Source organism: Drosophila innubila, chromosome X (genome assembly GCF_004354385.1).
Source record: "Drosophila innubila isolate TH190305 chromosome X, UK_Dinn_1.0, whole genome shotgun sequence".
NCBI classification, from domain to species: domain Eukaryota; kingdom Metazoa; phylum Arthropoda; class Insecta; order Diptera; family Drosophilidae; genus Drosophila; species Drosophila innubila.
Window position 1 is genome coordinate 12,745,094 of NC_047626.1, and position 27,637 is coordinate 12,772,730.

Sequence of the window (27,637 nt, forward strand, 5' to 3'; positions counted from 1 at the left end):
CTGTACATTTGCAGTCAGATTGAGATTCAGATTCAAGCGGCGCACATGGCACTTGGCGTTTCCTTTGGGCCACTGTCGGCTGCTGCTGCCGCTTTTAGTTGTTGTTGCTGTTGTTATTGTTATTGTTCTTGTTCTTGTTGGTTTTGGGCACTTTTGGCCCCAATGGGAAATGCGCAGCGCCTACAGCGCGCAAATAATATTTAATTTTTGTATTTCCCATTTCTCAAGAGCTTTTGTTGGTCGCATTGGCAAACTTTGGGATTATGTTTGATTTTTGTGGTATTTGCTAGAATATGGGATTTCATTAAAATTAATCGAGTGCTTAATAATTTTGAAAACTTAATGAGTCGTATGCATAATAGTGTGTATGTCTAATTGAGCTTGAGTAATAACTAAAAAAAATAAGATTCGGATGAACCTATACTTTTATTTTCTTAGGTATAAATAATTTATTATTAATGAAAAATATACTAAAAGTAAAAAAAATTGCCGGCTTTTTAAAATTTTCTTTGCTCATTTAAATACTAAGTTGAACCTAATACGCTTAAGACTGGTAAAAAACCCTTCTATAAAATTGAAATACAATATAAATCTAACTATCATATTTTTAAAAGTTTTAAAAATAAAAGATTTAATTTAAAAAATTCAAATTTGTATTCAATTTTTGTGTGTGCTTTATAAATTAATTTTGAGAATTTGAACTTTAACAAATACAAAGTGCTTACTAGACACCAAGTTGGTTCACACATTTGTAAGTTCCTCTATATTCAGACCGATCCAAATAAAAAAAAGTCACCCACTGCGTGTATTTTGTTTGAGTGCTTGTGTGTCTTTTTGGAGCGATGATTTAAACTCTCAAGAAATTTTCATTCATGAGCAGCTTTAGTGATCAGTCGATCACGTGCTTGTGCGTCTTGGTGGCGCCAACACTGAATGTATTTTGCTTTTGGACTAGATCGGCTTCTGTTTGTTCGTGTGCTTGTGTGTCTTTTTGGCGCCACTTGAACAACTGTATCTAAAAAAATGTCAGTAGAAAAGAATCGAAAACAGCAATGATTTAAATTCTCAAGAAATTTCCATTCATGAGCAGCTTTAGTGATCACGTGCTAAATTTGGCAATTATAATTATTACTCTCTCGCTCTCATTTGGCTTGATTGCGAGAGATGGTGTGCGTGTGAGAGAAAGAGAGAGAGAGAGAGAGTGAGAGTTGGATAAGTTATTCTGGACACAAACCCATCAACACATGCGCGCCATTTCCCAAGGGGTCGTCGCTTGTTTGTGCTTTCTTCAATGAACATGGAGCATGGAACATGTCTAAAGTGGCTGCGTTGGGCGTTTGGCTATAACTTTTGTAACAGTAACGGTACATCTTCTTCTGTGTGATAAACACACGCACAAACATACGTAAATGCTGAGAGATAGTGACGTGGCGCTCTCACCAATACACATACTTACGCACTCATAGAGAAGCAGTGGGAAAGGCAAAGACAGCAGACAGCAGACAGCGAGCAGCGTTCGGTTTCGCTCGTGCTTTCCTTTCGGCACGCTCGTGTTTGGCTGCCGTTGGCTGATAAGCTCGCAAGCAGCTTCAGTGCCAAACTGTCAATCGTGTAGTGCGGTCATGTGGTGCGGAGCTGTTTCGTGCGCTCTCCAATTGTTTTTTTGAGTAGTTTGTTACAGTTGAAAACAGCAGCAGCCGCAGCAGCAGCAGCAGCAGCCGCATCATCGCAAGCAGCAATAGCAGCAGCTGAAGAAAGCCAAAGCAAGAGTCCAACTACCAATATTTATTCTTTTTTTTGTTGTTTTTTTTTATGTTTGCAACAACACCAACTCGTACAACAGCAACAACATAATAACAACAGCAGCAACAACAACTACAGCGACAACAACAGCAACAACAGCAACAACAACAACAACAATAAAGTGTACAACATCAGTGCAAACAAATCTCGAGCCGAACTCGAATATCTTCACAATATATATATTTGAAACAAATAATTGACACTTGTGTTTGATTTCAATTTCAAAATCATTTTGTTCAGTGTGTGTTTGTTTTTTTTTCTGTGTGTGTGTTTGTTGTTGTTGTTGTTTTTAAAAAGCCACGAAATTCATTGAAAGCGAGCGGAGCGCAAAAAAAAAGGAGCGCTAAAGGATCCCAGCCAAATATATATAATATGATGATGAGCTGCTGCAAATGTGCGTGTAAAGTGTATGGACCAATACAAAAAAAAATCCTTTTGGCTTCTAAAAATACAAATATATATGTATGCTCTATATATAGATGTGCATACATACCATACATGTATGTACAAGTATTTATTTAACCCATACAACTAGCTTTTTATTTGAATTTTTTTCAAGTGTGTGTGTGTGTGTTTGTGTGTGTGTGTGTGCGTGTTGAGGTGCAAGACAAAGCTGAAATCGCGCGAATTATGCAAAGCTTCCATTTGATGTGATATGATGTGGTGTGATGTGTGGAGGTGTGGGTAGGGAGTGGGGGTGTTACAGGTTGGGATGTCAACGTGCTTTCCCTAGCTATATTTGTGTTGTATCGTTAATCCAATTTGTACAACACACACATACACACACACACACAAGTAAGCAATGTAATTTCAAGTCAAGGAAAATTCTCTCTGCCAATTAGTTGACAAATTACGCAAAACTAATGCAAACAACTAAATTTAGCAGCCAACAAACTTTATTTTTTTACAATATATTAATTTATTTATACGTAATGTTTTTTTGTTAAATGTTTTTATGTAACAAAGCAGCACAAAATTGTCACATGCGCTGCAAAAGAGGCAAAAGCAAAGGCAAAGGCAAAGGCCAAAAGCATGGCCAAAAGCATTGCCAAAAGCAGTTCCCAGTTTATTCCCCGCTCACATTCTTGCCTCTAATGAAGTTGTGTGTGGCCGCAGCAAGAAGAAGAACCAGAACAAGAAGAAGAAGAAGAAGATGAAGAAGCTGAGCACACACAAGAAAAAAAAATTACTCAATCGCTTTGACTCTGTGTGTGCGTGTGTGTGTGAGTTGAGGGTGTGTGTGTGCCACCCTTGGGCTAGGAATTTGCCGCCTCCAAGGATCTGAATGTGGTGGCTGGTGTTGTTGTTGTTACCGTTGTTATTGTTGTTATTGGTATAGCGGCCTCTTGTCTGCGCCTTATTATTTTTATTTTTATTTTTCACATTGCCTTTGGCAAGACAGTGTGACCAGCAGACAAAAAGTGGTGATTGGGGAATGCTAGGGTTAATGGAGGGAAGCAGGCGATACCACCGAAATATGTACTTCCCACTGGCCTAGTGACCAGAATACAATTATTGCCGTGTATTTGATTGGCTTGCCATTTTGATTTCTTTCGCTTGCATCAGTGAATCCCAATTGAATGTGGTCAACCATTTGAGGATTACGCGACAATAAAGGAAAAGGTTAAATGTGGTTAGTCCTGCTATTGAATTATCTTTATATTTATTTACATACTTCACGTACAACTTCTCATATTTTCGATTCAATTGTTCAATCTCTTACTAAGCGCCACAATGTAAAATAAATGTAAATGTAAATCCTTATTTCAAGAGTAACTTTTGGTACATAAAACTACAATTTCAAGAAAACTCAATTAATATTTTTTAAATTAGTATCCGACTTGTAAAAAAAAATCTCTCAACTGCTTAATCGTATCTATTGTTATGCCAGCTGACTGAAAGTATATAGAATATTTTGATTTTGCTTTTGATAATTGCTTTGCCAAACACACACAAAAATTTATCAACAATATTTACTCTGATATTGAAAATGATTGCCGATAACAATAAGGGTAAGCAATAGTTTTTTACAATAAGTTTGACTTCATGCTTTAATGTGGAAACAGCTGACTGGACAAATTTTTGTCAATTTCATCTAATGCTCTATGGTCGATGACAAAGCTGAGAGCAGCAATTGCCGATCGATAAACGATAAATATTGCGAGTGAAAAATAAAAGAAATATTGCAATTGTGTGACGAGTTCTTAAAGCGTTCACAATAGTCGAGATTTTAAGCACACAAACACACACAGAGAGTCAATTGACTGGTTCGCTGAGTGACAACTGACACCACCCACTGAAAGTTACACATACGCCCCGTTAGCCGCGGCTCTTCACACAAGGAGCTGAGCTAATGTTTGTTCGACCGACCGCTATCCTGGCTGGTTTTATGTTTGTTTGTTTGTTTGTTTGTTTGTTGGTTCGTTCGCTGCTCGTTTTGTGACTTTGATGGCAAATACGTGAACGATGGACAAGAAACGAGCCATGAGCCATGAGAGACAAGAGACAAGAGGCGAGAGGCGAGAGGTTTTCCTATTTTCGTCCTACCCAAGAGCTGTGAATGAATGTCATAATCGATAATTGAATGCTGAAAATGTCGCTGCTTGTCCTCTGGCTGCTGCTGCTGCTGCTGCTGCGGTGTCCGCTCCTCTCCATAAATGTGTTTAATTAATGCCAATGGCACAAACACAATCACAAACACAAACAAAAACACGCGGCTAACTGAGAGATGAGAGGCGAATGGGCGAAAGCAGCAACAAAAAAAAGGAATACCCAAAATGACACTCGCAGTCACATTCGCATTGACGAAAAATAAACACTGAAGCACAAGCGGCAAAAGTAACACACACACACACAGAGAGAAAGAGACAGAGAGAGATAGAGAGAGAGTGAAAGACACAGGCGTAAAAGTAACAAGATAGAAAGGTTATTTTTGGCACGCCAAAATTTTGATACACTTACAAATGCATGTATTCAATATTCAACTTATATTGATATTACTTAGTATTAATTTTAGATTAATATAAAATTTGTTATATTTTGTTTTGGTCAGTTGCATTTAGTTGAAGTTAAAAAATAGATGAATTATCTATATATAGAAAGCTCTTTGTCCTGACTCACTCACTGACTGACTGACTGATTTTCAATCTATTGTTCCTTTGATAGTTAAAGGATATAGTGAAACAATTTGGATCAAATTTCTCAAAATAATTATCATATTTATTTTTTTAGTATTAATTTTAGACTTATATAAAATTTATTCTATTTTATTTTAAGCTTAAATTACTTTTGGACAGTTGCATTTAGATGACGATAAAAAATAGATAAATTATCTATATACATAAAACTCTTTGTCCTGACTCACTCACTGACTGACTGACTGATTTTCAAAATATCAGTCCTTTGACAGTTAAAGGATAAACTTTTGGTCAGTTGCATTTAGTTGAAGTTAAAAAATAGATAAATTATCTATATATATAAAGCTCTTTGTTCTGACTGACTGATTTTCAATCTATCGTTCCTTTGATAGTTAAAGGATATAGTGAAACAATTTGGATCAAATTTGTTAAAATAATTATCATATTTATTTTTTCAGTATTCATTTTAGATTTATATAAGATTTATTATATTTTATTTTAAGTTTTTATTTCTTTTGGTCAGTTGCATTTAGTTGACGTTAAAAAATAGATAAATTATCTATATATAGAAAGCTCTTTGTCCTGACTCACTCACCAACTGAATGACTTTTTTTCAATCTATCAGTCCTTTGACAGTTAAAGGATAAACTTTTGGTCAGTTGCATTTAGTTGAAGTTAAAAAATAGATAAATTATCTATAAATATAAAGCTCTTTGTCCTGACTCACTCACTGACTGACTGACTGATTTTCAATCTATCAGTCCTTTGACAATTAAAGCATATTTGTTTCACTATTTGGATCAAATTAGTCAAAATAATTATTATATTTATTTTGTGAGTCTTAATTTTAGATTTATATAAAATTTATTATATTTGATTTTAAGCTTAGATTTCTTTTTGTCAATTGCATTTAGTTGATGTTAAAAAATAGATAAATTATGTATATATACATAACTCTTTGTCCTGACTCACTCACTGACTGACTGACTGATCATTGCACAGCCCAAGCCATTAGACCTAGGAGGCTGAAATTTTCACACAACACAGCTGAAATAATCTTATCGTGCAATAAATTATAAAATTAAATAATTAACTATAAGATAAATACACTGAGAGACTAGCTGGTTAGTTCATTGCAAAATTCATGACAAAATTGTAATATGCTCTGCAAGGGTATAAAAAGGAAAAGCCAGCGAAGGCGAAGGCGACGACGTCGACACCATAGCGTCGCGTCGCAGCAGCAGAAGACGCCAGCGCAAGCGATGAGTTGGACAAAGGCGGCGACATGTTTGCTCTGTGTGTGTGTGTGTGTTTGGGTGTGTGTAAGTGCGGCTGCTGCGCGCTCTCTTGCGTCTGTGTGTGTGTGTGTGTGCTACTCTCTGTGCTTGTGTGCTAGCGATAATAATAAAAACGAAGCAGCAGAAGCAACGCCAGCAGCAGCGTCAGCGTCAGCAGCAGCAGAAGCAGCAGCAGCAAGCAAAATACATGTCCATGCATAAGTATGTATGTTTGTATATCAGTGTGTATAGTCATGAGTTTGTGAAGCAAAAGAAAATGCCAAGAAATAAAGTGTCTCTCTTCTTTCTCAGTTATGCGGTGTCGTCTTTTAGCCTTAGCATTCTAGCATTCTATGCTGCTTGTGTGCCCTTCTATATATGTGTGTGTGTCTGTGTGTGTGTGTGTGTGTGACGCGCCCTCATACATACACATATGAGTGTGCCACTGTGACTGTGTTTGTGTGTCCCACAATTACATAATACTATGCGCCGCGCATTGTGGAAAACGCTAAGAGAATTGTTAAAGCCTTTCAGATTCATAAATTTCCTTTATTTATTTATTTATTTGCCTGCAATTGTTTTGTAAATTATACATTTTATTGGATTTCCTTTTCGATTATTGTACAGATTGAAGCAATTGTGCGTCAAATGAAAGTGAAAGTTGTTGATAATAATGTGTGTGCAGTTTTTATGCGTTTACGCAAAGCCGCATTAGTCTTTGTATTTGTGTGTGTGATGTGTATGTGTGTGATGTGTGTGTGTGTGTGATGTGTGAGTTTGTCCTACTGCCCTAATGAAATTACATGCACGCTACGACAAACTGCCAACCAGCACAAAATGCAGCACTCTACACTTCATGCATGGGTACAACCACTTCATGCAGTGCTTGCACACACATCCATACATCCTTACACACATACATACATAGTGCATCCACACATGGACATGTTTACATACATATCTATGCGCTGCTTATTGTGGCAAATAGCGAGGGGGCAACTGCAGCAGCGAGTGCAGAAGGACGCCGCGCATTATTGCAATTTAGTAAACACACACAAACATACAGACACACACAGTCATACACTTGATGTATTGTGTAGTAAGTACAGTGGATACTCTTCTTAAGCTACAGTTTCAAATTCTCGATTTAGCTCTTTGCCCAGAAAACGATTAGGTTTCAAGCTTTTCTGCACGGAGACCACTTTGGGGAATTTTGCCATTCTATTGGAATTAATTAATAACTTAAGAAAAAATCAAGTTTTTTACCTTAATTTTTTTGAATTGGCCGAATTGTTTTTGTTTTTCAAGCTATCCGTACCAAACTTGCAGGTTTGGCGCATTATTATATTACCAACTTTTTGGTTTAATTTGATACAAATTGGTCAACTTTATCATAATGAAATTATAGGAATTATGGGTCGAAAACAGCTTTTAATGTGATATCTTTGTTATTTTTTTTTTAAATTCAAGCCAAACTCACTAGATATCAGTGATAGTTAGTTTCTGACACTTAAGTTAACGTTGCACTACTATATCATATTAATAAATCGGTAGGAAAACGCTTTTTATTTAGTGGAATGTTTTTTCTTGTATGTATGTATAACCTAAAGAAAACCTTCTAGTTTTATCCCATAAAATTCGCTCAATGTCTTTAAAAAAAATGCCGGTAATTGTCACTTTAAAGCAGCTCAAAAAAGCATACTCTTCTGCGTTTTTTTGCTTCATACCGGTATTAAAATATACTTTAACAACTTTTCATTAATTCCAACAAGTATGGCAAAATTACGCAAAGTTCTATTTACAAATCGATTCTATAAAAATTTCTATAGCATACTTTTAAGGCCCCTCTGGGTTGAGGATCTTGTTTTTTTTATGCGGACCTTTCAATTTTATTTAATACAATTATTTATTTTTAATGATCTTTCAAACATAAAATATTATGTTATGTAAAGATTGCTAAACTTTTTTTTTTTTAAATTATTATTTGTGCACAATTTTAAATTCAACCAAAATAAGTATAAAAAAATTTAAATTTTTTTTCTGAACCGAACCCAAACTTTAAGAATGGATTTTGTGGGATAGATAATCTTAAAGTTTCGGTTCATAATAATGTTTGGTGAACTCAAAGACATTGAAAGGTTTTAGAGTTTGAAAAGCCTGTTAGGTTGTTTTTTTAGTCTAACCCCTTAAATAGGATTATCTCGTTTAGTCGGGTATTGTGAGTATTTACTGTGTTTGTACACATACAAACAAAAGAAATCGCTGTCTCCCCTTCGCTCCCCTCGATTCTCGAGCATTCTTTTTGGCCTGGTGTGCATTTTCATAAATTGCATTTAGTTAGCAAAGTTTTTGACACTTTGAGTTGATTTGATTTTCATTTGATGGGTGAGTTGCGGTGCGGATGCGGGTCCAAGGTTATACAGCTGACGAGTATGTAAGAAGGTGTGTCTGTGTGTACAATGCACACTGTACTGTGTACATACATATGTACACATGCTAGCGTGTAAGCTGGACAAATGGTTTGTAATGCACTTGCAGTTGAGAGTTACATAGTTGAGTGAAAGTTGACCCAGTTGGTGGTTTTCATTCCACGCTCTCTTACACGAAATTACTTGTTCTTTGTTCTTTTGCACAATGGTGCATTCGCGTCTTTCTTGGAATTTGATGTGGTGCATATATAATATAAAAATATATTCTATATTTTTTAATTTCCAAATTATCCGAATGAAACTTGCAGGTTTGTCATATAATTTCGATAGTAATGATGTATCAAAAAATTATTCTATTCGGACTATATCTTTCCCTTAAGAACAATCAAGCATTATACAAGCTTTTGTATGGTAAACTTTTGTCCTTTAAATCCGTAGAATTCAAAGGAACAATCGAAAGATCGCTAATTTGGACAACTTAAAAAATTGAATTTATTAAAAAAAAAAATGGCCAATTACCCGATTGTATTATGTATACATTGGCAGAAGTAAATCCTAAGAACACAAACCACTAACCACACAAAGAAACCTTTCTATAAAGCACTCAAGGGCAACTTCATGCTATAGAAAAGAGTATGTTCCCCCAGCAGGGGAAGTATCTCAGAATACTTTATTAAACTAATAACTAAAAGTTGGCCAAATGTTTGTATACTAGACATAGAAATGTATCTAACCTTTTGAGCCACATATATATTTAATAAGCATCATATACATACATATATAACATGCATAACAAAGTTAATCTGTCTGTCCATGTCATAAACTTTCCAAGTTAGTGCCAAGAAATTTGTTATGTTGAGCTACTTGCTATATACATATGTACATATATTATAACTTCAAACTTTCAATGTGCTTTCTAGCATCCTTGTTATTCCATTATTGCGAATAATATTTCTATAGAATTAAGTGAAAAACTCTTCGTTTTTTTTTTTAATACAGAATGTAGTTTAAAATTGTTGTAAACATATTAATATGTTAATCAGGTGTGATCTACAAATCTCTAACAGCGCTAATGAAACCCAAAAGCAACTGTTGGTGTTCCTGAAAACAAGAAACCAAGATTTGACAAAATTTAATATTTATTAAATTGAATTAAAATATCTTTAAATTAAATAAAAATGCAAAAAAATATGTTTGAAAATATTAAATCTCTAACATTTTAGGAACACCAACGTTTCGAACGGTTGTTTTCAAAAACATTTCACTTTAAAATCTCTAGAGATTTCTGGAACACACTTTTCTAATTAAATTCAAAATACCCTAATTTCATAACACTAACGTTTCATTTTAACTCAATTCAAGTAATTTTTTGTACAGAATCGCAGCTTTATTTACATATCTAACAAAAATCTTTTTTTAAGCTTTTCTTTAAGTCCAACAAGAGCTAAATGAATTTTTTAATAAATATTGAAAAATTAAAGTTTATTCGGATTTTATCATACTTCATCTAAAAATTTAATTTCTAAGATAATTTTTTTGAGGTTTAATGCTTTGAAAAATCATACCTGTTAATTGTTAGTCCTGATAAAATTTCTTTTGGGAAATATTATAGATTTTTTGTTGAATATTATTTTGTTTTTCAATCCGATTGTTTCAGACAAATATCCAATTCTGTGCCGATTTTGTAAAAGATATCTCGTTGTCCCAAGTTGGCGACATACTCAAAGTTTGTCAACTCATTTCGATAACTGAAATTTATCGAGAGAAATTGAAAGCAACAGTGCTGGGTCATAAATAACAATACGAGTAGGATACAACTTGTTGTTAAGAGGTGAGAGTGAAAGCAAAAGCTGATTTTGAACTGCTTGCTCTGTAATCCACTTTATCATTTGGATGAGCTCAGCTCCACTCTCCACTCCACTCTCTGCTCTCCGCTCGCCGCTCGCCGCTTGATTATGTATCATCGGGTCCGAGGGTTATTTGCACGTTCTGCCAGTTTCCGGCTGGCGCTGTTGTTGTTGCTCAACCGCGTGGCACTACCGCGTGGCACGACCGCGTGCCACACAACGTTGCTCATTTGCCACGTTGCTTTATTACCATCTTTATTTGCCATTGGCCGTTGCCGCTGTCGTTGCCGCTGTACGTGCCTATTAGCTGGAACGTGTTTCATTTCTGGCGTCAATGCGACTCTCGTGTCCAATGAGTATGCCCAAATGGACAAATGAGCATGCCAATGGGCTTGTAATTCTCAACTGATTCTGATTAGTGTGCTCTTGAATACGCACAATAGTATAATAAGTATACTCGTCTTCGTACTCGTACACAGAGAGAAAAGATCCGTACTAACATTACGCTTGAATGAAAATTAAGTCAGCATGAACAGCAGAGTTAATATAAACATTGATATAGACATTTCCTAGATCTCAGAGACCATTAGAGCTATAGGCAGGAGATCGACCTACAACCAGAGTTGTATTACATCACATCTTATAGTAAAAATATGTCAAACTCTTGATCTTTCATTGCTTGAAGCGTATTGAGTAAGAATTCCATCTGTGATACTATTCATGGTAATATATAAAAAATACATACATTTCATATATTAACCAAAATTTTAAATATTCATGTATTTTTTACCATTTTATTCATTTTTTTTTTAATATTAAAACATTTTAAATTGTTTAAGTTTTCTTTTGTACTAACAATGACATACAAAGCTCGTTATAAGTTGATACTTGGGATTTATAGTAAAATTGTATTTTTCGACCCATAGTATTGAGAAAAATTGTTTGAAAGAAATTAAATAAATTAATGCAGAATGAAATTAGAGGCCAAACCATGATCAAAATGACATTCCACTTGAAAATCGGACCAATTTTAACCAAGTTATCACAGCTTGAAGTTGGTCAGACTTTGGATCTAGCAACTTTACAAGTCAAAATTTGTGTCCAATTTGGCATGATTTTTTACAAGAAAACGAAACTTCTCAGAAACAAGTTTAAAGTGTTGTTTTATACTAATTACGATATAAGTAGTTGATTAAAACTGAAAACTTGAGATTTAAAATTTTGAATTTTCGAAAATCACAAGGGGGGACCCTTACCATCCAAATCGAATCTTGGTCGAAAAAAATAAAATTTTCCAAATGCATAAAATTTGAATACAGAATGAATTAAAAGGTCGAATCATGACCAAAATGGCATTCCGCTTGAAAATCTGTTCAGTTTCGATCAAGTTATGACAGTTGGAAGTTGTGCATAACGCCCTTAAAGAAGTGTATACTTACAAATTAAGTTTACATACCTAGATTTTGTAAATAAGATATCTTAATTGAAAAAAGATAGAGCTACTTGCCTTTTAGTAATATGAATCTTAGTGAGAAATCAGGAGTTAAATGTGTCGTTTTAAGTACGGTATACTTGATATTTTCTCTCTGTGTATGAATGTATGAATATTTGGCCTAATTTCATTTGTTTTCATTGCATTTCATGTCATTACTTATGTTGTCTTTTCGATCAGCTTGTTTTGATGTGTTGAGCTCTGCACTCGCATTAAATTAATTTCGAATTTGAGCTGACAACGCCCAATAGGATCTTTGCACTTATGAAATTGGATAATTTTGAAATTCTTTCCTAAAATAGCATAAATTTTGTTACTTACTTTGTTTTTTTGTTTTTCCATGCTGATAAATTTCGTCCCTTTTATTTTTGGACTGTTCTAGTCATAAGTAAATCAAATGAGACTCAGAGAATCAATCAAAATTCAATTTTGTTGCCCTTTTTTTTTTTTAAATTATGTTTATTACTTTTTACTTTTTGTAATAGAGTTTTGTGAATTTCCATTTAATAATGAGCGCTTACTTGAACAAAGGCAAATTGATTATTTTCGCATATACATATCTTGGGTTATATTTTGTACAATTTTCTAACGTATTTCTTTTATATCTACAATCAATCACATTGATTTTGGCATACGGAAAGTTGGTCCCGAGCAGAGACTTGGTCCGGGTACGGGAAATGAGTCTTAACTGAAACCGGTTATCAGCTGGACCCAAAATGAAAGGCATAACAAATGTAAAATAACAGACTCGTCTATATATACACACACACATGTTTGAGCACTTGCAAAGGGAAGGAGCAAGAATGATAGAAAGAAGGAAGGAGACACATATTAAAGTCATGGTAAATGCACACTTGGGACTGTACCCAACCTTCGACTCCGTCTCCGTCTTCGTCTTCGTCTTTGTCTTCTTCTCAGTCTCCATCTTCGGCTGTGTTACACGGTCTTTTGCTTTTGCGTGCAACGGACATGAGGCATGTCAAATAGTTGTCAATTATTTTTATTACAATTTCTCTTTTGTGTGTTTGCGCCTGCCTTGACTTTCCGTTGCGACTTTTTATGGTCACGCCCATCGCCTCTGTCTTTTCATACCCTAAACCCATTCAAAATGTGCAAGGGGTATAATGATTTTGTGCCATGCAAGTAAAAGGCAGAAGGAGGCGTGGCACGTGGCCATAAAGCCCCTTCCGTCCGTCTGTCCGTCTGACCGTCTGTCTGTCGTCGATCTCATCAACTTATAAGAGTTAGAGACCTTAAATTTGGTATGTACGTGCCTTTTAGTTTTGGAACGAACCACTGTATTATATACCTTCCATAGGAACGATCGGTTCTTTTTTTTTTTGTGAAAACTCAAACAGTCTCAATACGTATTTAGTTGTTGGGGCACAGGGTATCCTGCTGTCGAGTGCGCTCGGCTGTAATTCTTCTCGCTTGTTCTTTTTCTTTTCTTTCTTTTTTTTTTGTTTTTTTTTTTTTTTAAATTTATTATTTGGCTGTGCGTCTTTTGTTGATTGCCGCGCAAGCGATGTTGTCCTTGTACATTTGTATGCACATATGTAGACATATATGCTTGGTTCAAGCATTGGCTTAATTGACATTCAACTCTGCGTGTGCATGTGCGTGTATATACATACGAGTATATTTTATAATTTTGCCATTTACTTGTGCCTCACATTGCATACACATTTCCGTTTCTTGCCACTTTTTATGATTTCATGCGCATTGTGAGCGCTTTCCCTGACATTCGCGTAATTGTATGTGTGTATGTATATGTGTGTGTGTGTGTGTGTGTGTGTACCATTTCAAGTGGCTCAAACTGAGTAGCGCGTTACCTTTTTTGTTGGCAGCCTTAACAACAAAATTCAAATCCAGCGGAAGTAATTTGACGCACACGCGAAAAATGGGTTGGGGCAGAGGGGAAGAGGTTTAAGGTACCCTGTGACCCAAGGCACACACACACACACACACACACACACACACACACACACTGTTAACGCTTTACAATGAGGCAGAAACAGAACGAGGTGCCGTCCACGTTCATCATTTTGAATGCGAATTGACAGGCAGTGCCAACAGTTGGCACTCGGAACTGACGAATTGAGGAACTGAGCAACTGCTGAATGGGATGCTGGCAATTATATGCGTGCCATGCCAGCTGTTAAGTGCTTTATTCATTCACGCACACACACACACACACACTCATGTCCACACACGTACGCAGATGTGAGCTTATTGGCAGCCTGCAAAATTTGTGTTGCATACTTTCAGGAGTCGTTCAGATTTTATTTGCCTCAATTAAATATTTCAGCTAATTAGCTTACACTTTACAGTCTTACACACACGCACACGCAAACGCACACGCACACACAAGCTGATGATTGATGTAAAGCGTTAAATAATTATGTCAGTCAGCCAGTCAGTCCGTCAGTCAGTCAGTCAGTCAACTCTACGCTCGTGTTGAAATGCAAATCTGTTCGAACTCTGCTCCTCCTTTTCAAAAGGGTCGCGCTCTTCAAATGAGGCTTGTGGGTGTAAAATACGCATTTTTGAACAAATTCCATTCGAATGGCAGACAAATACCGCCGGCTGTTGCTTTTGAGTGCTTGATTTGTGTTGACTTTTGCAGGCGGGTGCTTTCAAATGATTCAATGATTCGATTGAAATTTGATGAATATAAAACGCACGGCTGAGTGTTATTCACAATCTCATTACCACATTCGCATTTCGAGCTGAAGAATGTCATTGATTATAGCATCTTTCAATGTAAATATTCAATATATGTACATAAAATAAAAATAATTGCTTATCGATTAACAATCGATTTACACAATCGTGGTAAAGGAGTATGAAACTTAAGATATACATATATCACTGACTTAAATCATAATTATACTCGTAATCTTGTTATTTCTAAAGTAGTCATTGCTATTGTTTGTAAAAGAATTTCACAGTATTTTCTGTAAAACTATCAGTTAAGTTTGAGCTAAAAAAACTGTAATCATTATCCATTTTACACATTAAATAAATAAAAATAAAATAAATATTCTAAAATTTCTATAAAAACTAATGAGTAAATCGAAGTCAACTTACGAGTATTTGTTTTAAATTATTATCCATAACAACCATTTAAAATTTTTGTCTCTTTTGGTCGATATTCACCTGAAAAGTTATCCACAGCTGAAAGCTGCTTGTCTTATTGCTGTTATCAGTGAATAAGCTACAGCAACTAGTACAAAAATAATTTAAATAAATTTAAGTTTTTTGCAACATTATGAGGAATATTGTGTGAAAACTGGCAACTGGCAACGATAGCCCATTAATTTTCATTGCCATCGCTATTAAAACAGTTTTCAATTTTTCAAAAGGGGCCACAAATTTCTGACATTGAAAAATTATCCGGCCAAGGGATAAACGGACAACAGAGCAAGCAACGTGTGGAATGTATAGAAAAAATGAAAGAAAAAAGAAAAGCTATGTAATAAAATAAGGCAAGCAGCCTCTTCCTCTTCTTCTTTCTCTTCTTCTTACTCTTCGTCTACCAAGTCGCGCCCTAATGAGGGGGTCCAAGATCCAGAGAGCTGTCCGACACGATAATAGGTAAATAACATCCAATCCTTCGCTGTTGCCCTTCCTCCACCTACTCCAGGTTGTCGGCTATCGAGTGAGATTTGAGCTGGCCAGAGAAAATGCTGCTGTTAAGATGCTGGAAATGCGACTCTTTCCCCATTTAGCCCATCAGCTGCGGCATCGTTACATTTCCATTAAGTGGAACTTGAGTTCAGTGCGCTTTGCTAACATTGCTCTTTTTATTCAATTATTTAACAAACTAGAAAACTTGAATAGCTTCGCTCAAAAGTATGCTATGCAAACTTTAATGAGTGCATGATTTATCTATAGGCGAAAGTGAACTCAACTTTGTATAAATACTAAAGTCTTGAGACGGAATTTTCGTATTTTAAGAGTTTCTTAGCATGCATTAAATATTTAAGCACGCATATTCCAAGTTAAATAGTTCCAACTAGGGATCTAAAATAATCTTTATGGAGACAAAATTGTGTGGTCCCGTGGCTCAGCTGTTAGAGTTGCCGATAACTGGGTTCGAACCCTGCCATGCTTAAAAAAAATCTCTAACTTACCTGTTCTGTTAATTCTTGAAATTGCACTGAAAATGCTTTAAGTAGCATGTGGCGTGCTCATAATATAAATAAACGTATCCAAAAAAAAAAAAAAAAAAAAATTGAGACAAAATTGAAGTAGAAACACATTTTTATTTTCTTTTGAAATCCGCAAAAGCTTTTCTTTATAACTAAATAATATAAATTATTATTTTTTTGAAAATAAAAGTTTCGAAACAACACTTATTATTGATATAAAAATATATAGTAAGTCACAAAATAACAGTGAGGTTCGTCGACGACATGTCGCATATAAAGAACCTTATTGTCAAAAATAACTGGGTTCGATTTCCAGTGAATTTTTATTAAAAATATATTTTCAAAGTTGACATAATCATATTATATAACAAAATCCTTTACTTAGACATTGAGACGGAGCATAAATTTAAAATTTATTTTGTTATATTTTACGAATACAAAGTCTTATTTATTGTTGAGGTCACTTGCAAAGTTTTGCTGCCCACCTTCCTATATATTGTGGTTTTGACTCGATTTCGATATTAAAATTACGCCAGTAGCCAATTGGCTATAAACATTCCATTGGTATCCTGTGGGAAACAGAGACACACACTCTCAGACACACAACAAAGCGACACTGCCACAGGAGTGCCATTTATCCGTTGAATCCTTGAGGCAACAACTTTGCGAATCAGAGCCACAAACCACAAATCGAAACGGAAAGTGCATTAAAAATTCAAACGTGTTTCTTTTATACCAAAAAGGAATTTCCTTTTTCATACCATACATTTGCAAAAGGCAAAGATATGAGACCGTTTTGGTATTTAAGTAATGCATCACTTCGCACCCGATGTTGGCGCTTCACTTTACACTAGATTGTTTATTGCATCATCATGTTTCATGCAGAAAAGACATTCCGTACCAAAGAGCAGAAACAGAACCACTGACTGAAACGAAAGACACGCGATTTCCCCAGAGTTCACTTTATTTTCGGAGATGATAATAATTGTATTGTGCTCTGTTACGCTGGCTGGTTGAATGCCAGACTGCCTGACTGCCTGGCTGAAGGATGTGCAACGCCTTAGGTTCATGTAATTGCATTAATCTTTGCTTACACACACACACACACACACACACACAGAAACACACACCCACATACACGTACAAACAAGAACAGTTTTTTTAATTGAATTTCCTCATGTAGTTTGTATTCCCATACATATTTACATGCAAATAGGGATGAAATGCCACACACACACACACACACACAGTGCAATGTACAGAGAACATAAATCAATCTCAACTCAGATGTAGCTTAGCAATATTCAATGCGATTCGATTTGAAACAGAGAAACAAAAGTGTCTAAACAGTTTATAAACTTTTCAAGTGCCAAAGATTGAATACCCTTTGCTAAACTGTATGATATAATAGTCTGTTCCAAAACTAAATTTGTTGAAAAAATCAAAATTATTCCTGAAATATTTATACATTTTCTTAAGATAAACGAAAAGGAAGTATGAAATACCCTGGTCCAATCCGTTAGGTATCCAAACTCGTATTTATTGAGATACCTATACACAACTCGACTGTATAAGCTGAACAAGAATATATACTTTGCACAAACTTAATACCAGGGTATAAAAAGCAATTGTTGCAAGTTTCAACATCAATTTGGAATTGAGCGTCAGCTAGATAGATCATAACATTTATTTTATGGCCTCCTATGATGCATTACAGATTTGATGACAAAATCATAACATCCTCATGCTGAAAAAGGATATTAAAGATATATGTACAGTGTACAATGTACATAAATAAATAGCTTAAAATAAACGTATAAATGTACGAGTATATGTCTTTTGCCAAAAGCCTTTTCAAGTGACAAAATTGATTACGTACGAAGCGAAACAATGGAAGAAAAACAGAGAAGAAAGAAGCAAGTAAGCAATGTGAAAAGACGAGCAGGCTTACGCGGCGTATGAGCGATTTGGCTTGAGGACTTCCGTTCGCAAAGCAATTGATACAAAATCATGGGCACAATTTGTGCAAATTGCTTTATCGCCAAGCTGGAAGATGGAGAATGGAGGATGGAAGTGCCGGGCAAAAAGCGCTGACAAAATGTTGTCATGTTTATGCATGAGCTTCTGCGTAAAATAAACGATATTCCAATACCCTCACCTTAAAGGGGCATGACAGACTCAAATCGAGTTACACTTGAGATTTTATATGGGCATTGCCTATATTTTTTGCTAGTTAAAGACCGGGTGTATTCGGGTTGCTATTAATTTTATTCAATTTGATTTCTTTGCTGTTCGCGACTTGCGATATTGTATAAAATTTTTGATAAATTGAAAATGACGACAAGGTGGCTGCTTCTGATTGTGGTTGGTTGCTTGGGTGGTTGGTTGGTTGGGTGGTTGAATACGAGTATAGCCCGCCATCAAGCATCAGCAGAAAAAGCATCAGTCGTTGGCCTTGTGTGTTGGCCATTCCTGGCCCTGAGCTCATGCAAATGATGCTCCTAATTTATGCTGCGGCTCGGTTACACATTCTCATGGAGCTCACTTGGGGTACGACGATGTGGTTTGACAGACTGACGGATTGACGGACTGTTGAACTGTGGTACTGTGGTACTGTGGGAACTGCGGCCAGCTGCTTGACCTACTGCGGCATTTGGAATCACTTAAGTCGCTCCACATGCACGAGTCAACATTTGGCTAAGCTTCGAATCAGCCACAAAATTTAGACTCAGCTTCTGTCTTTATATTGGGGCATCATATTCATAACTTGAAGGGGACAAGCGGCTGACAGACATTGGAATTCATGTAAACGACAATCCAAATACAAAGCCAAACATAAATAGAAGAGAAAAGACAACTGGACAAGGGTAACTTTACCTCGGAACAGGCTACTTAGTGGGAGACATTTGACATAATCGCTGATGAGGGATTGCTGTTATTCCCCAAACAAAAAATTAACTGCACAGCGAATAAACAATACACTACCCTAAGTTATTTATCAACTGTTGATAGGAGAAAACCTTTAAAAAAGGTTCTGTGTTGGCTAATGTTTAGTTTGACAAATAATCTACAAGTTAAAAGTAAAGAAACTTAAAAACATCTTTTAATTATATTGCTGGTTATTCAATATTGACAATCTTCTTTTAGAAAAATTATATAATAGATAGGAAAGTAGATAAACCTTTATTAGAATAAATGTCTGTGCTCTTGTTTTCCAAATCTTCAGCGTGTGGATATTATATTCATATAAATATAATCATACGAGCAATCTGAAAATGTAAAGACAGAAGAGAATCTCTAGAAAGAATGAAAATGTTAAGGTACAAAAATATACGTAATAAATTTACATGTTTTAATACGGAATGATCCCAGAATAGTTTACCCAGCTAAATTGAATTGCTCTAAAACTTTTTTTTGTGTTGACTATCAGTATTTTTTATTTAATTTCATTGATATGAACTGTAAATACATTTTTTGGAATAATTGTAGATTTCTAACAGTTTTTAACTTGTTTTTTTTTTTTGGTTTTTACATAAAATTAGCTGAATATTATGAAAATGCACGAGAATCCGAGAATCACTTTTGTTTTTTGTAACGTTCGCAACGTAACTTTGAGCACAAATATATTATTTCTTAAGCCAGATATGATTTATGTTTTTATTGCACTGAGTACTTTCAAATAGCTAAATTTTGAATGTGTTTTTTTATTAAACATATCTCAAAGTTACGCGAAACTTTTGACAAAAAATTATACTGTTTGCTACGGCAATCATATCCAACATATGGCAACACTGATTAATAATAATTTTGTATGAGAACTAAATGTTCATCGTAACATTCTGTACAGTTTGTCGAGCAACCCTGACATGCTCATCAATGAATGGCAGCCAATTATCGATTGAACACTGTAAATTTCCTTGCCCTGAGGCTGAGAAAATTGATTATCACAATTTATTCAGCTCGAAATTGTGTTGAACTTTGTCCGAAAGATGAGAAAATTTACGTAAATTTCTGAGAACTACACTTAAAAATAATGCAATATGCAAACTTACTTATTTGCCATGTATGTATTGTAGATGTAAAAACAATTCATGCCGCATGTCACATGAAAGTGTCTTAAGGGGATTAAATTTTAATGAGCCCATTTTGTATCACATTTAACGTAATTTATACCGTTCAATAAGAAGCCGCAGGCAACTTTGAATAGACTTATTAGTTGAGCAAATCAAGCGTCGTGTCGCCAAGGGGATCAAGGTGGACCAAGGGGAGGGCAGGGCAGGGGAATGGCGGTCATCCTACTGGTCAACTGATGAGACCGATTAGTAGCCTCTGCCACTTGCCACTTGCCACTTGCTGTGCTGTGTGCTGTGTGGACTGTGGACTGCCCAGCGCTCTAATTAACCGCAATCTCAACGAGTGTCGTTCTGGGAATTGCGCATACGCCGCATGTGACGGCACTTACTTAGCCAGCGCACAAATCTTTTAGCCTTCTCTCGATTGCAATATGATGATAAGATTTTCTTTTTATTTATTTATTTTTTTTTTTGTCGGTAAGTTTGTTGCTGGCTGGCAGAGGCAACGACTTTGACAAGTGGTTACCATTTTTTAATGTCACATTTTGTGGCCAAGCAACGGAGAAGCAAACTGGGCTGGAATACTGTGTGGAATACTCAGTGCTTTTACTGACCAATGAAGCGTAAATTTTGAAATTGAAATCATGAGTAGCAAGAGCTGAAATTGAACTGGAATGAGTTGGACAGTAGAGGAGTTCAGGAATAAAGAGAAGCAGCAGTAACCGTGGCCTACAGCCTGACTGTTTATCTTCTGTCGTTGGATGCTTCATTGAGTTTTATGTATACAACAACAACAACAACAAGAGAAGAGGAGAGAAATGTGATACTTACTATGTCAATAACTGTGCATATACATACATTGTGTATATACATATATATTAGAGTGGGTCAATTTTATTTTCGCAACAAAGCGGTTATAAAAAACTTAGGTTACGATAAATTCTAAGAAGAATTGCAAAAGAAACCATGGGCTTAAAATCAATATAGAGCTTCCAATTTTTTGGAGGAAGGTTTTCATGTTTAACTGCCGTTCTACTTGTCCAACCTTGATGCGATTCAGTGGGATAATAGATAATACTATTATAATACGTTAATTATCAAAAAAAAAATGTATTATCTTAAGAACTGCGGGTGTGGTGTTTTTTTTTTTCGCGATTTGCGGGCGCGGAGGGGGCGTGGCTTAAATTTGAAACAAACTTGATCTGCGTGAGGTATATATAAATCTGTGTGTCAAATTTGGTTACGCTATCTCTTATAGTCTCTGAGATCCTTTTGTTCATACGGACAAACGGACGGACAGACGGACAGACACACATGGCTATATCGACTCGGAATATATCAAGAATATATTTACCTTATAGTGTCGGAGATGCCTCCTTCTCCCTGTTACATACATTCCAACGAACACAATATACCCTTTTACTTATTTTTAAGTAGCGGGTATAATAAAAATCCCAGATAGAGGCCGATTTATGAGAATTTTATTTTATTTTAAGAATAATATGGCGGTCTAAACTAGTTTTTTTTTAAATTGAATTTCAAACATAAGCACTTTTGTCAAGTTTCAATAAAAATGCTCTTTTTTTTGCATTAATTTAAAAATTCAATTGAAAAGAGACCGTCAACTTATTCTAATCTCTGAATTCATCATAAATCGCCCTATATTTGGGTTTTTTATTTTTCTTTTTTTTAGAGAAAATTTCTACCTAACAGACAATTACCAATATATGAAATATGTATAACTTCCTAGAAAGTGGAAGCTCGATATTGATTTTAGACTGATGATTTTTGGGCAATTTTTCTTAGAAATCCTCGTAGATTACGATTTAGTGTATTTTTTTACTCCATTCAAATTGAGCCACTCTAATATATACACATACAAATGTATATGTATATGTACTATAGGAATGTATAACGGGGCATAAACTCATTCTCATCAAGTTATCCCACTTGCTGGTCGGCCTACTCCAACAATCTGTGTGCCTGGCCAAAACTCATAAAAGTTGTAGCGGGCGGCCGCTTGGACTAAGCCGTTTAAGCGGCTGGTCACAAAGTGTTAAGTCGCTTGCCTGACACGCCCCCCATTTTGGCGCCCTCTAGCGCCCTTTTAGCGCACTCTGGCGCACTCTGGCGCCCTCGTTGGCCTCGGCTGTCTTTGAATGCTTTATAATTACATTTTATGTGGCAGAGCTGTCGTATACTCGTTTATATTGTATATTGTGTACTGTATATTGTGCTACCTTTTGTATACCTATGTAACAAGCGCCAACAGGTGCAAAAGTTGCCTGAGCATGGAGAGAGATCTCTGCAGGTTGCCTCACAATTCACTTCTTTGCTTTCTTGTCTTGCTTTTGTTTGCCATGCAAAAGCTTATTTAGTTTCGAGTTTTATTGAATGTTTGTGCGTATACGTAATGGATTTTCGTTTTGTAATTGCAAGAGTTTTATGTTCGCCTTTCTGCCTTTTAATGGCAACAACATCCTAAGGCCGCTTTTAAGCCTTTGCCTTTGCCTTCACCTAGTTTGGTCTTATGTCAATGCGCATAAATCAAGCACAAACAACAAAAAAAAAATGTATGCTATAAATGTTGATCCTAATCGTATCTGAAGGCAAGGCGACATGTTTGCAGGTTTCTTTATATTTTAATAAATTTCGGTTACATTGGGAATCTACAGATGCGCGTTCCCTTATCTTCCTGCATCCACCATATAGACTTGTATACATAGAATGAGCGAACAAGTACGTAACCGTAATAAATCTCGATGTTTGGTTAACAAACGTGAAATGCTGGGCATAAAATGAAAGGCATGTTATGAATGCGGCTTACAATTTGCCAGTTTACATTTTCCCAATCCCTGTCATTTTGTTCCTATTCCCATCTCACATTGTTTAAGCAGCTCTCTCTATCTCTAACTCTCCCTCTGTCTCTTTCTCCTACCTCACCTGTTTCTATCACTGTGTGTGAGCTAAGCATCGAGCTGATTGAGCTGAATGGCTGATTGTTTTGAATTGTAATCGGATTGATAATCATTGATGCAGCTTGTTTCATTGTTAACACTGTTGCCCTTTGAGTGCTGCCTATTTTTGAACTTGTTGATGCCATTTGATTGGCCTTACATTATTTGATTGAATGATCTATCATTGTACCATATAGACAGTGGGAATTTAGCATGATACCAATTTGTAACTATATAAATTAATAAAAAGGCAATATGAAGTATAGTGTAAGGAAATGGGTAATCAAAGAAGGCTAAGATAGACTTAAATGTTGATATTGTTTTATTATAATATTAAATAGTCTGTTCAAGCTTTTACTTCATCATAGTCTTTATAATCGAAGTACACGAAAAACTTCGATCTGTTAAATACTTTATATAATTTTTTTTTAAATTTTATTTACATTTTATTTATTATTGTATTATATTGCTAGTCACCTTTTGCACCCTTCGTGATGCTTTGTCACTATCGTAGACTGACATCCACAATGATTTAACAAGTAACTTTCAGACAAGTGATTGACTAGCTAATTAGTTGATATGCTAACAAGTTAACTATTTAAATTGTTTTGCTTAACTATTGGCAGAGCAGCTACTTATTATCTATTTTGATTACACATAGATTGATGAGCGATTGACGCATGCAAAAGTCATTAAACAGTTATAATTACACATGTGGCTCATTGATTGATTGGTTAATTGATTCAATAAGTTCATCAATCACACGCCACCAATTTACAATTAGGCGCATTTAGTAGTTGACTAATTTGTGTATTTGTATACACATCAATTTGGTTACAAAGTTTACGAACTTACCATAAATACACACACATATACACATATACAGTTGAGCCTGCAAAATTGGGATAGTTTACCTAATTTTACAGGTCCTGCCCACTACATCGAAATATAACATTAAATAATTATTTTTGCCATGAATGCCAAGATTCGAGATTAAATATTGTTTATTTGCTTACTTCCTAAATTTATTAGAATTTTTTGTATATACCAATTATAATTTAATATATGATTTCAGTATCATTACTTATTTTAATAATATTTGCAAAGTTGCAATTATTATTTATTATATTAAATCTGCTTAAATAAATCTCTGTTTATATCTTTAATTTTCAAAACAAGACATTTGACATTTCTTTTTAGTCTCTAATAATTCATACATTAATGTAATGGATATTTAAGAAAATAAGTCTTATTTATTTCTCATAACAGTTACAGTCTTTGAATTTGAGGTGTTCACTATTTTGAGTTGTTCACGATATGCAGTCACGACTGTACATATATGTGTATATACACATACACTCACACACACACAACACACTCTCTATGTACCTTGAATGAACTTCAATGTTGGAAATTATTTAATTAGACCAAAGTTGCGTATTTAACTGCATATTTATGGTCTTTGCGCGTGTGTCTGTGTGTAAATGTTTGTAACTGAAACTGTGTAAGTGTGTGTGTGTGTGTGTGTGTGTGTGTGTGTGTGTGTGTGCAGTCATTATATTAATTTAAATGGGCAACACTTCAGCATAATTGAGACAGATGTGGGAGTTACTGCTTAAAAGTTTCCCACTGTGCGATGACTGTGTTTGAAAGTGTATGTATGTATGTATGTATGTATGTATGTGTGTGTGTGTGCTTATGATTTATGTGCTGGTTGTATAATTGTCTGTTAGGAGACGTAAATGTCGAGCATCTGAATTAATATTAACTTTAAACTAAACTGCTTTTAAACGTTTCTGCCGCAGGAGACAACAACAGGAACAAGAACAACAAAGAGCAGCAGCTACTTGTAACTAAAGTGACATGAGGCCTTAACAAAAAAAACAAAAAATAATAATAAAAAAAAAAAAACAACAACAAAAACAACAAAGTAACAACAACAAGAACAACAGCAGCAACATTAATAACAACAACAGCAACAACAGTAGAGCACTTGAAACCCAAATAACAAACAATTAAAAACGAACACAACAAAAGAATCCTCAAAGGCGGTCGAAAAAACAACATTGGGCTGCTGACACGCCCACTCTTTCACACACACAGACACACAACAGAAACAACAGCAACAACAACAAAAGGTGACGACAAAGCAGCAACAACAGCAACATTTATGGCCTCCTAAAAGCTGAACATTGGCCGCAGTCAGGCCCAGAAGACAGTACCTCGTATCCCGATACCCAAAGCATCCTCCATCCGCCCCCTGCACACGCCCACTTTGGCGCATAGCAGCTGCAGCTTTAACTCCAGCAGCGTCTCACATCAGCAACAGAAAGCGACAACCACAACGACGACGACGACGACGACGACGACAACAAAGCAAACAAAGCGGCAATAAAAAGTACGCGCTGTTTTTGTCATTGTCATTCAACTGCCTACACACATACGCACACACACACACACACACACATACACCCTCCTTCCCTACGTGAAACGGTGTCAACTCTGTCGTCGTCATTCAACGCCTCTGGCCACTCAATTAAGCCCACATTCAAAGGCAACGCACAAAAGTTGAAAGCGACAGCTTGCCACGCCCACACAGCAAGCGAGCAGGAGAGCAAGAGAGCAAGAGAGCGTGCGAGCGAGAGAGAGCGAACGTAAAAGTGTTGGAGAACGAGGCGAAGCAAAAAAGAGGCGCCCGTGTGGCCGCTTTGAGTTGATGTGACAATGAAACTGAGCGTCAGCGCGTATCGGGCGCATGCATCCGCACACAAGAAGATCCTCTCCAGCGGATATCATTCCCAGCTCAATTACGGCAGCACTGGCGCCGCCGCAGCATCCTCCTCCTCATCGTCGGCAGCAGCGGCGGCCACTGCAACGGGCCTATATACGGTAAGTTGACAATCCTCCCGCCTATATTGCTACACTGATAAAAAACATGTTCTAAAATCAAGATTTTGGTCTCAAAACTAAGAATTTTGGTCTATGGTACAAAATGCGTCGAGAACACAAAATCCTTAAATTAAGAAAGCACATCTTGGTTTTAAGAACATTTCAAATAAGATCAAGTTCTTATTTTAAGAATAATATTCTTCAAATTAAAATCAAAAATAAAAAAATTCAAAATGATTTTTAAATTTATAATTTCTTTTTTTTAATTTTGAAAAAAATAGATTTTATTTTGTCTTAGTTATTTTATAAATTTTACGAGTGGGATTCGAACCGGCGCCTACTGCTTTACCATTGAAGCAGTTTCTCTAACCAGAGCGCTACGGGGCCACCATTTGTTTTATACGAAACAAGGGATCTTCGCCCCCTTCTCGCTTTGCTCGCCAACCCCCGGTTCACTTCGTTCGCCTGGATCGTTGCGCTCCCAATGTTCGTTCCGTTCACCTTATACGAAATATCCATCACTTTATTTATTGTTATAATTTTTTATTGGATTGTTATTAGATCAGGGGAGGGTATCTGACTCTTTAGGTTTATTGGCTGAGGGTTTATTAGCTTTGTCTATTAGTTCCAACTCATAACAGTTTGTTCTACTTATATTCGAGCTAGGTTCCAATAAGATGCACCACAAATACGTACAGGATTACCCGAAAACTGAACCAGCGAAGGTAAACCGAGAGCGAATCTATGATCGTAACGTTATTGAGGGCTTATCATTATATAAGTTTTTAATTACTTAAATGCATATAAAAATACTCCATAAGACTAACATGCCATATGCAAAAAATATTGTCTATCATTGGTGTCAGAGTTATATAATTACTGAAAGTCTTCAGTAACGTTACGATAACTGTGGCTGTGACCATATATTGCCTATATTTTCGTATACTCTTAACTTTTTGCTTCTCGCTTAGCTTCTCGTTATTATGCCTAACTTTTGCTAAGCTTTTGAATCCTTTGCTCTTTCGCTTTTATCCCAACACTTTAATCTATCTTAAAAAATATTACAATTAATCATGTCGCCAATAGATTTTTGCTTCGCTTATAGTTTTGATTAATCCAAAGTTTTGTAAGTTTTGTAAGTGTGTATGTTCAGTTGACTATTTGCAGGTGTAGTCGCTTTGTAGGGCATTTGCAAATTCGGTTCGTTGACCTGTCGAGGTCATTTAATGTTTATGAGCCTCTAATAAAGTTGATATGTTATGGGAAATGGGTTGGGGTCGGGTTCGAAATTGTGAACATAGTAAAAATGTTGCACAAATTGCTTGGATGCAGTCATGCAGAAGTTGTTCGCTATGAAACAGCGCTGTGAATTGGATATTTTTGGTTTATGCACCAGATTATTGATGGATATGGGTCGTAACCGTAGGGATATATGACTGTTCGGTCATATATCAGATTTCGCAGAGCTTAATTAAATCAATCTCAATTTCAACTTCAATTTGAACGATGCGTTTGGGCTTTGGAGAAAAGAAGCAAGCCACTAAAACTTTGGGTTCCCCATAAATATTTATGGAATGTA

At 35.8% G+C, this 27,637-nt stretch overlaps 1 protein-coding gene and 1 long non-coding RNA gene across 2 annotated transcripts in view; both read left to right on the plus strand.

The window, feature by feature from the left end:
* The first annotated feature begins 2,042 nt into the window (after positions 1-2,042).
* Positions 2,043-25,052, plus strand: LOC117790659. The gene is made up of 2 exons (XR_004617996.1): positions 2,043-2,197; positions 24,975-25,052. It is a non-coding gene; the product is annotated as an uncharacterized LOC117790659 (long non-coding RNA).
* Positions 25,053-25,756: 704 nt separating this feature from the next.
* The window catches only part of LOC117783981 (pneumococcal serine-rich repeat protein), a 32,311-nt gene continuing 30,430 nt past the window's right edge, over positions 25,757-27,637 (plus strand). Inside the window, 1 exon segment of the mRNA XM_034621570.1 lies at positions 25,757-26,058. Coding sequence (XP_034477461.1) covers positions 25,894-26,058 — 165 coding nt within the window. The 5' untranslated portion in view covers positions 25,757-25,893.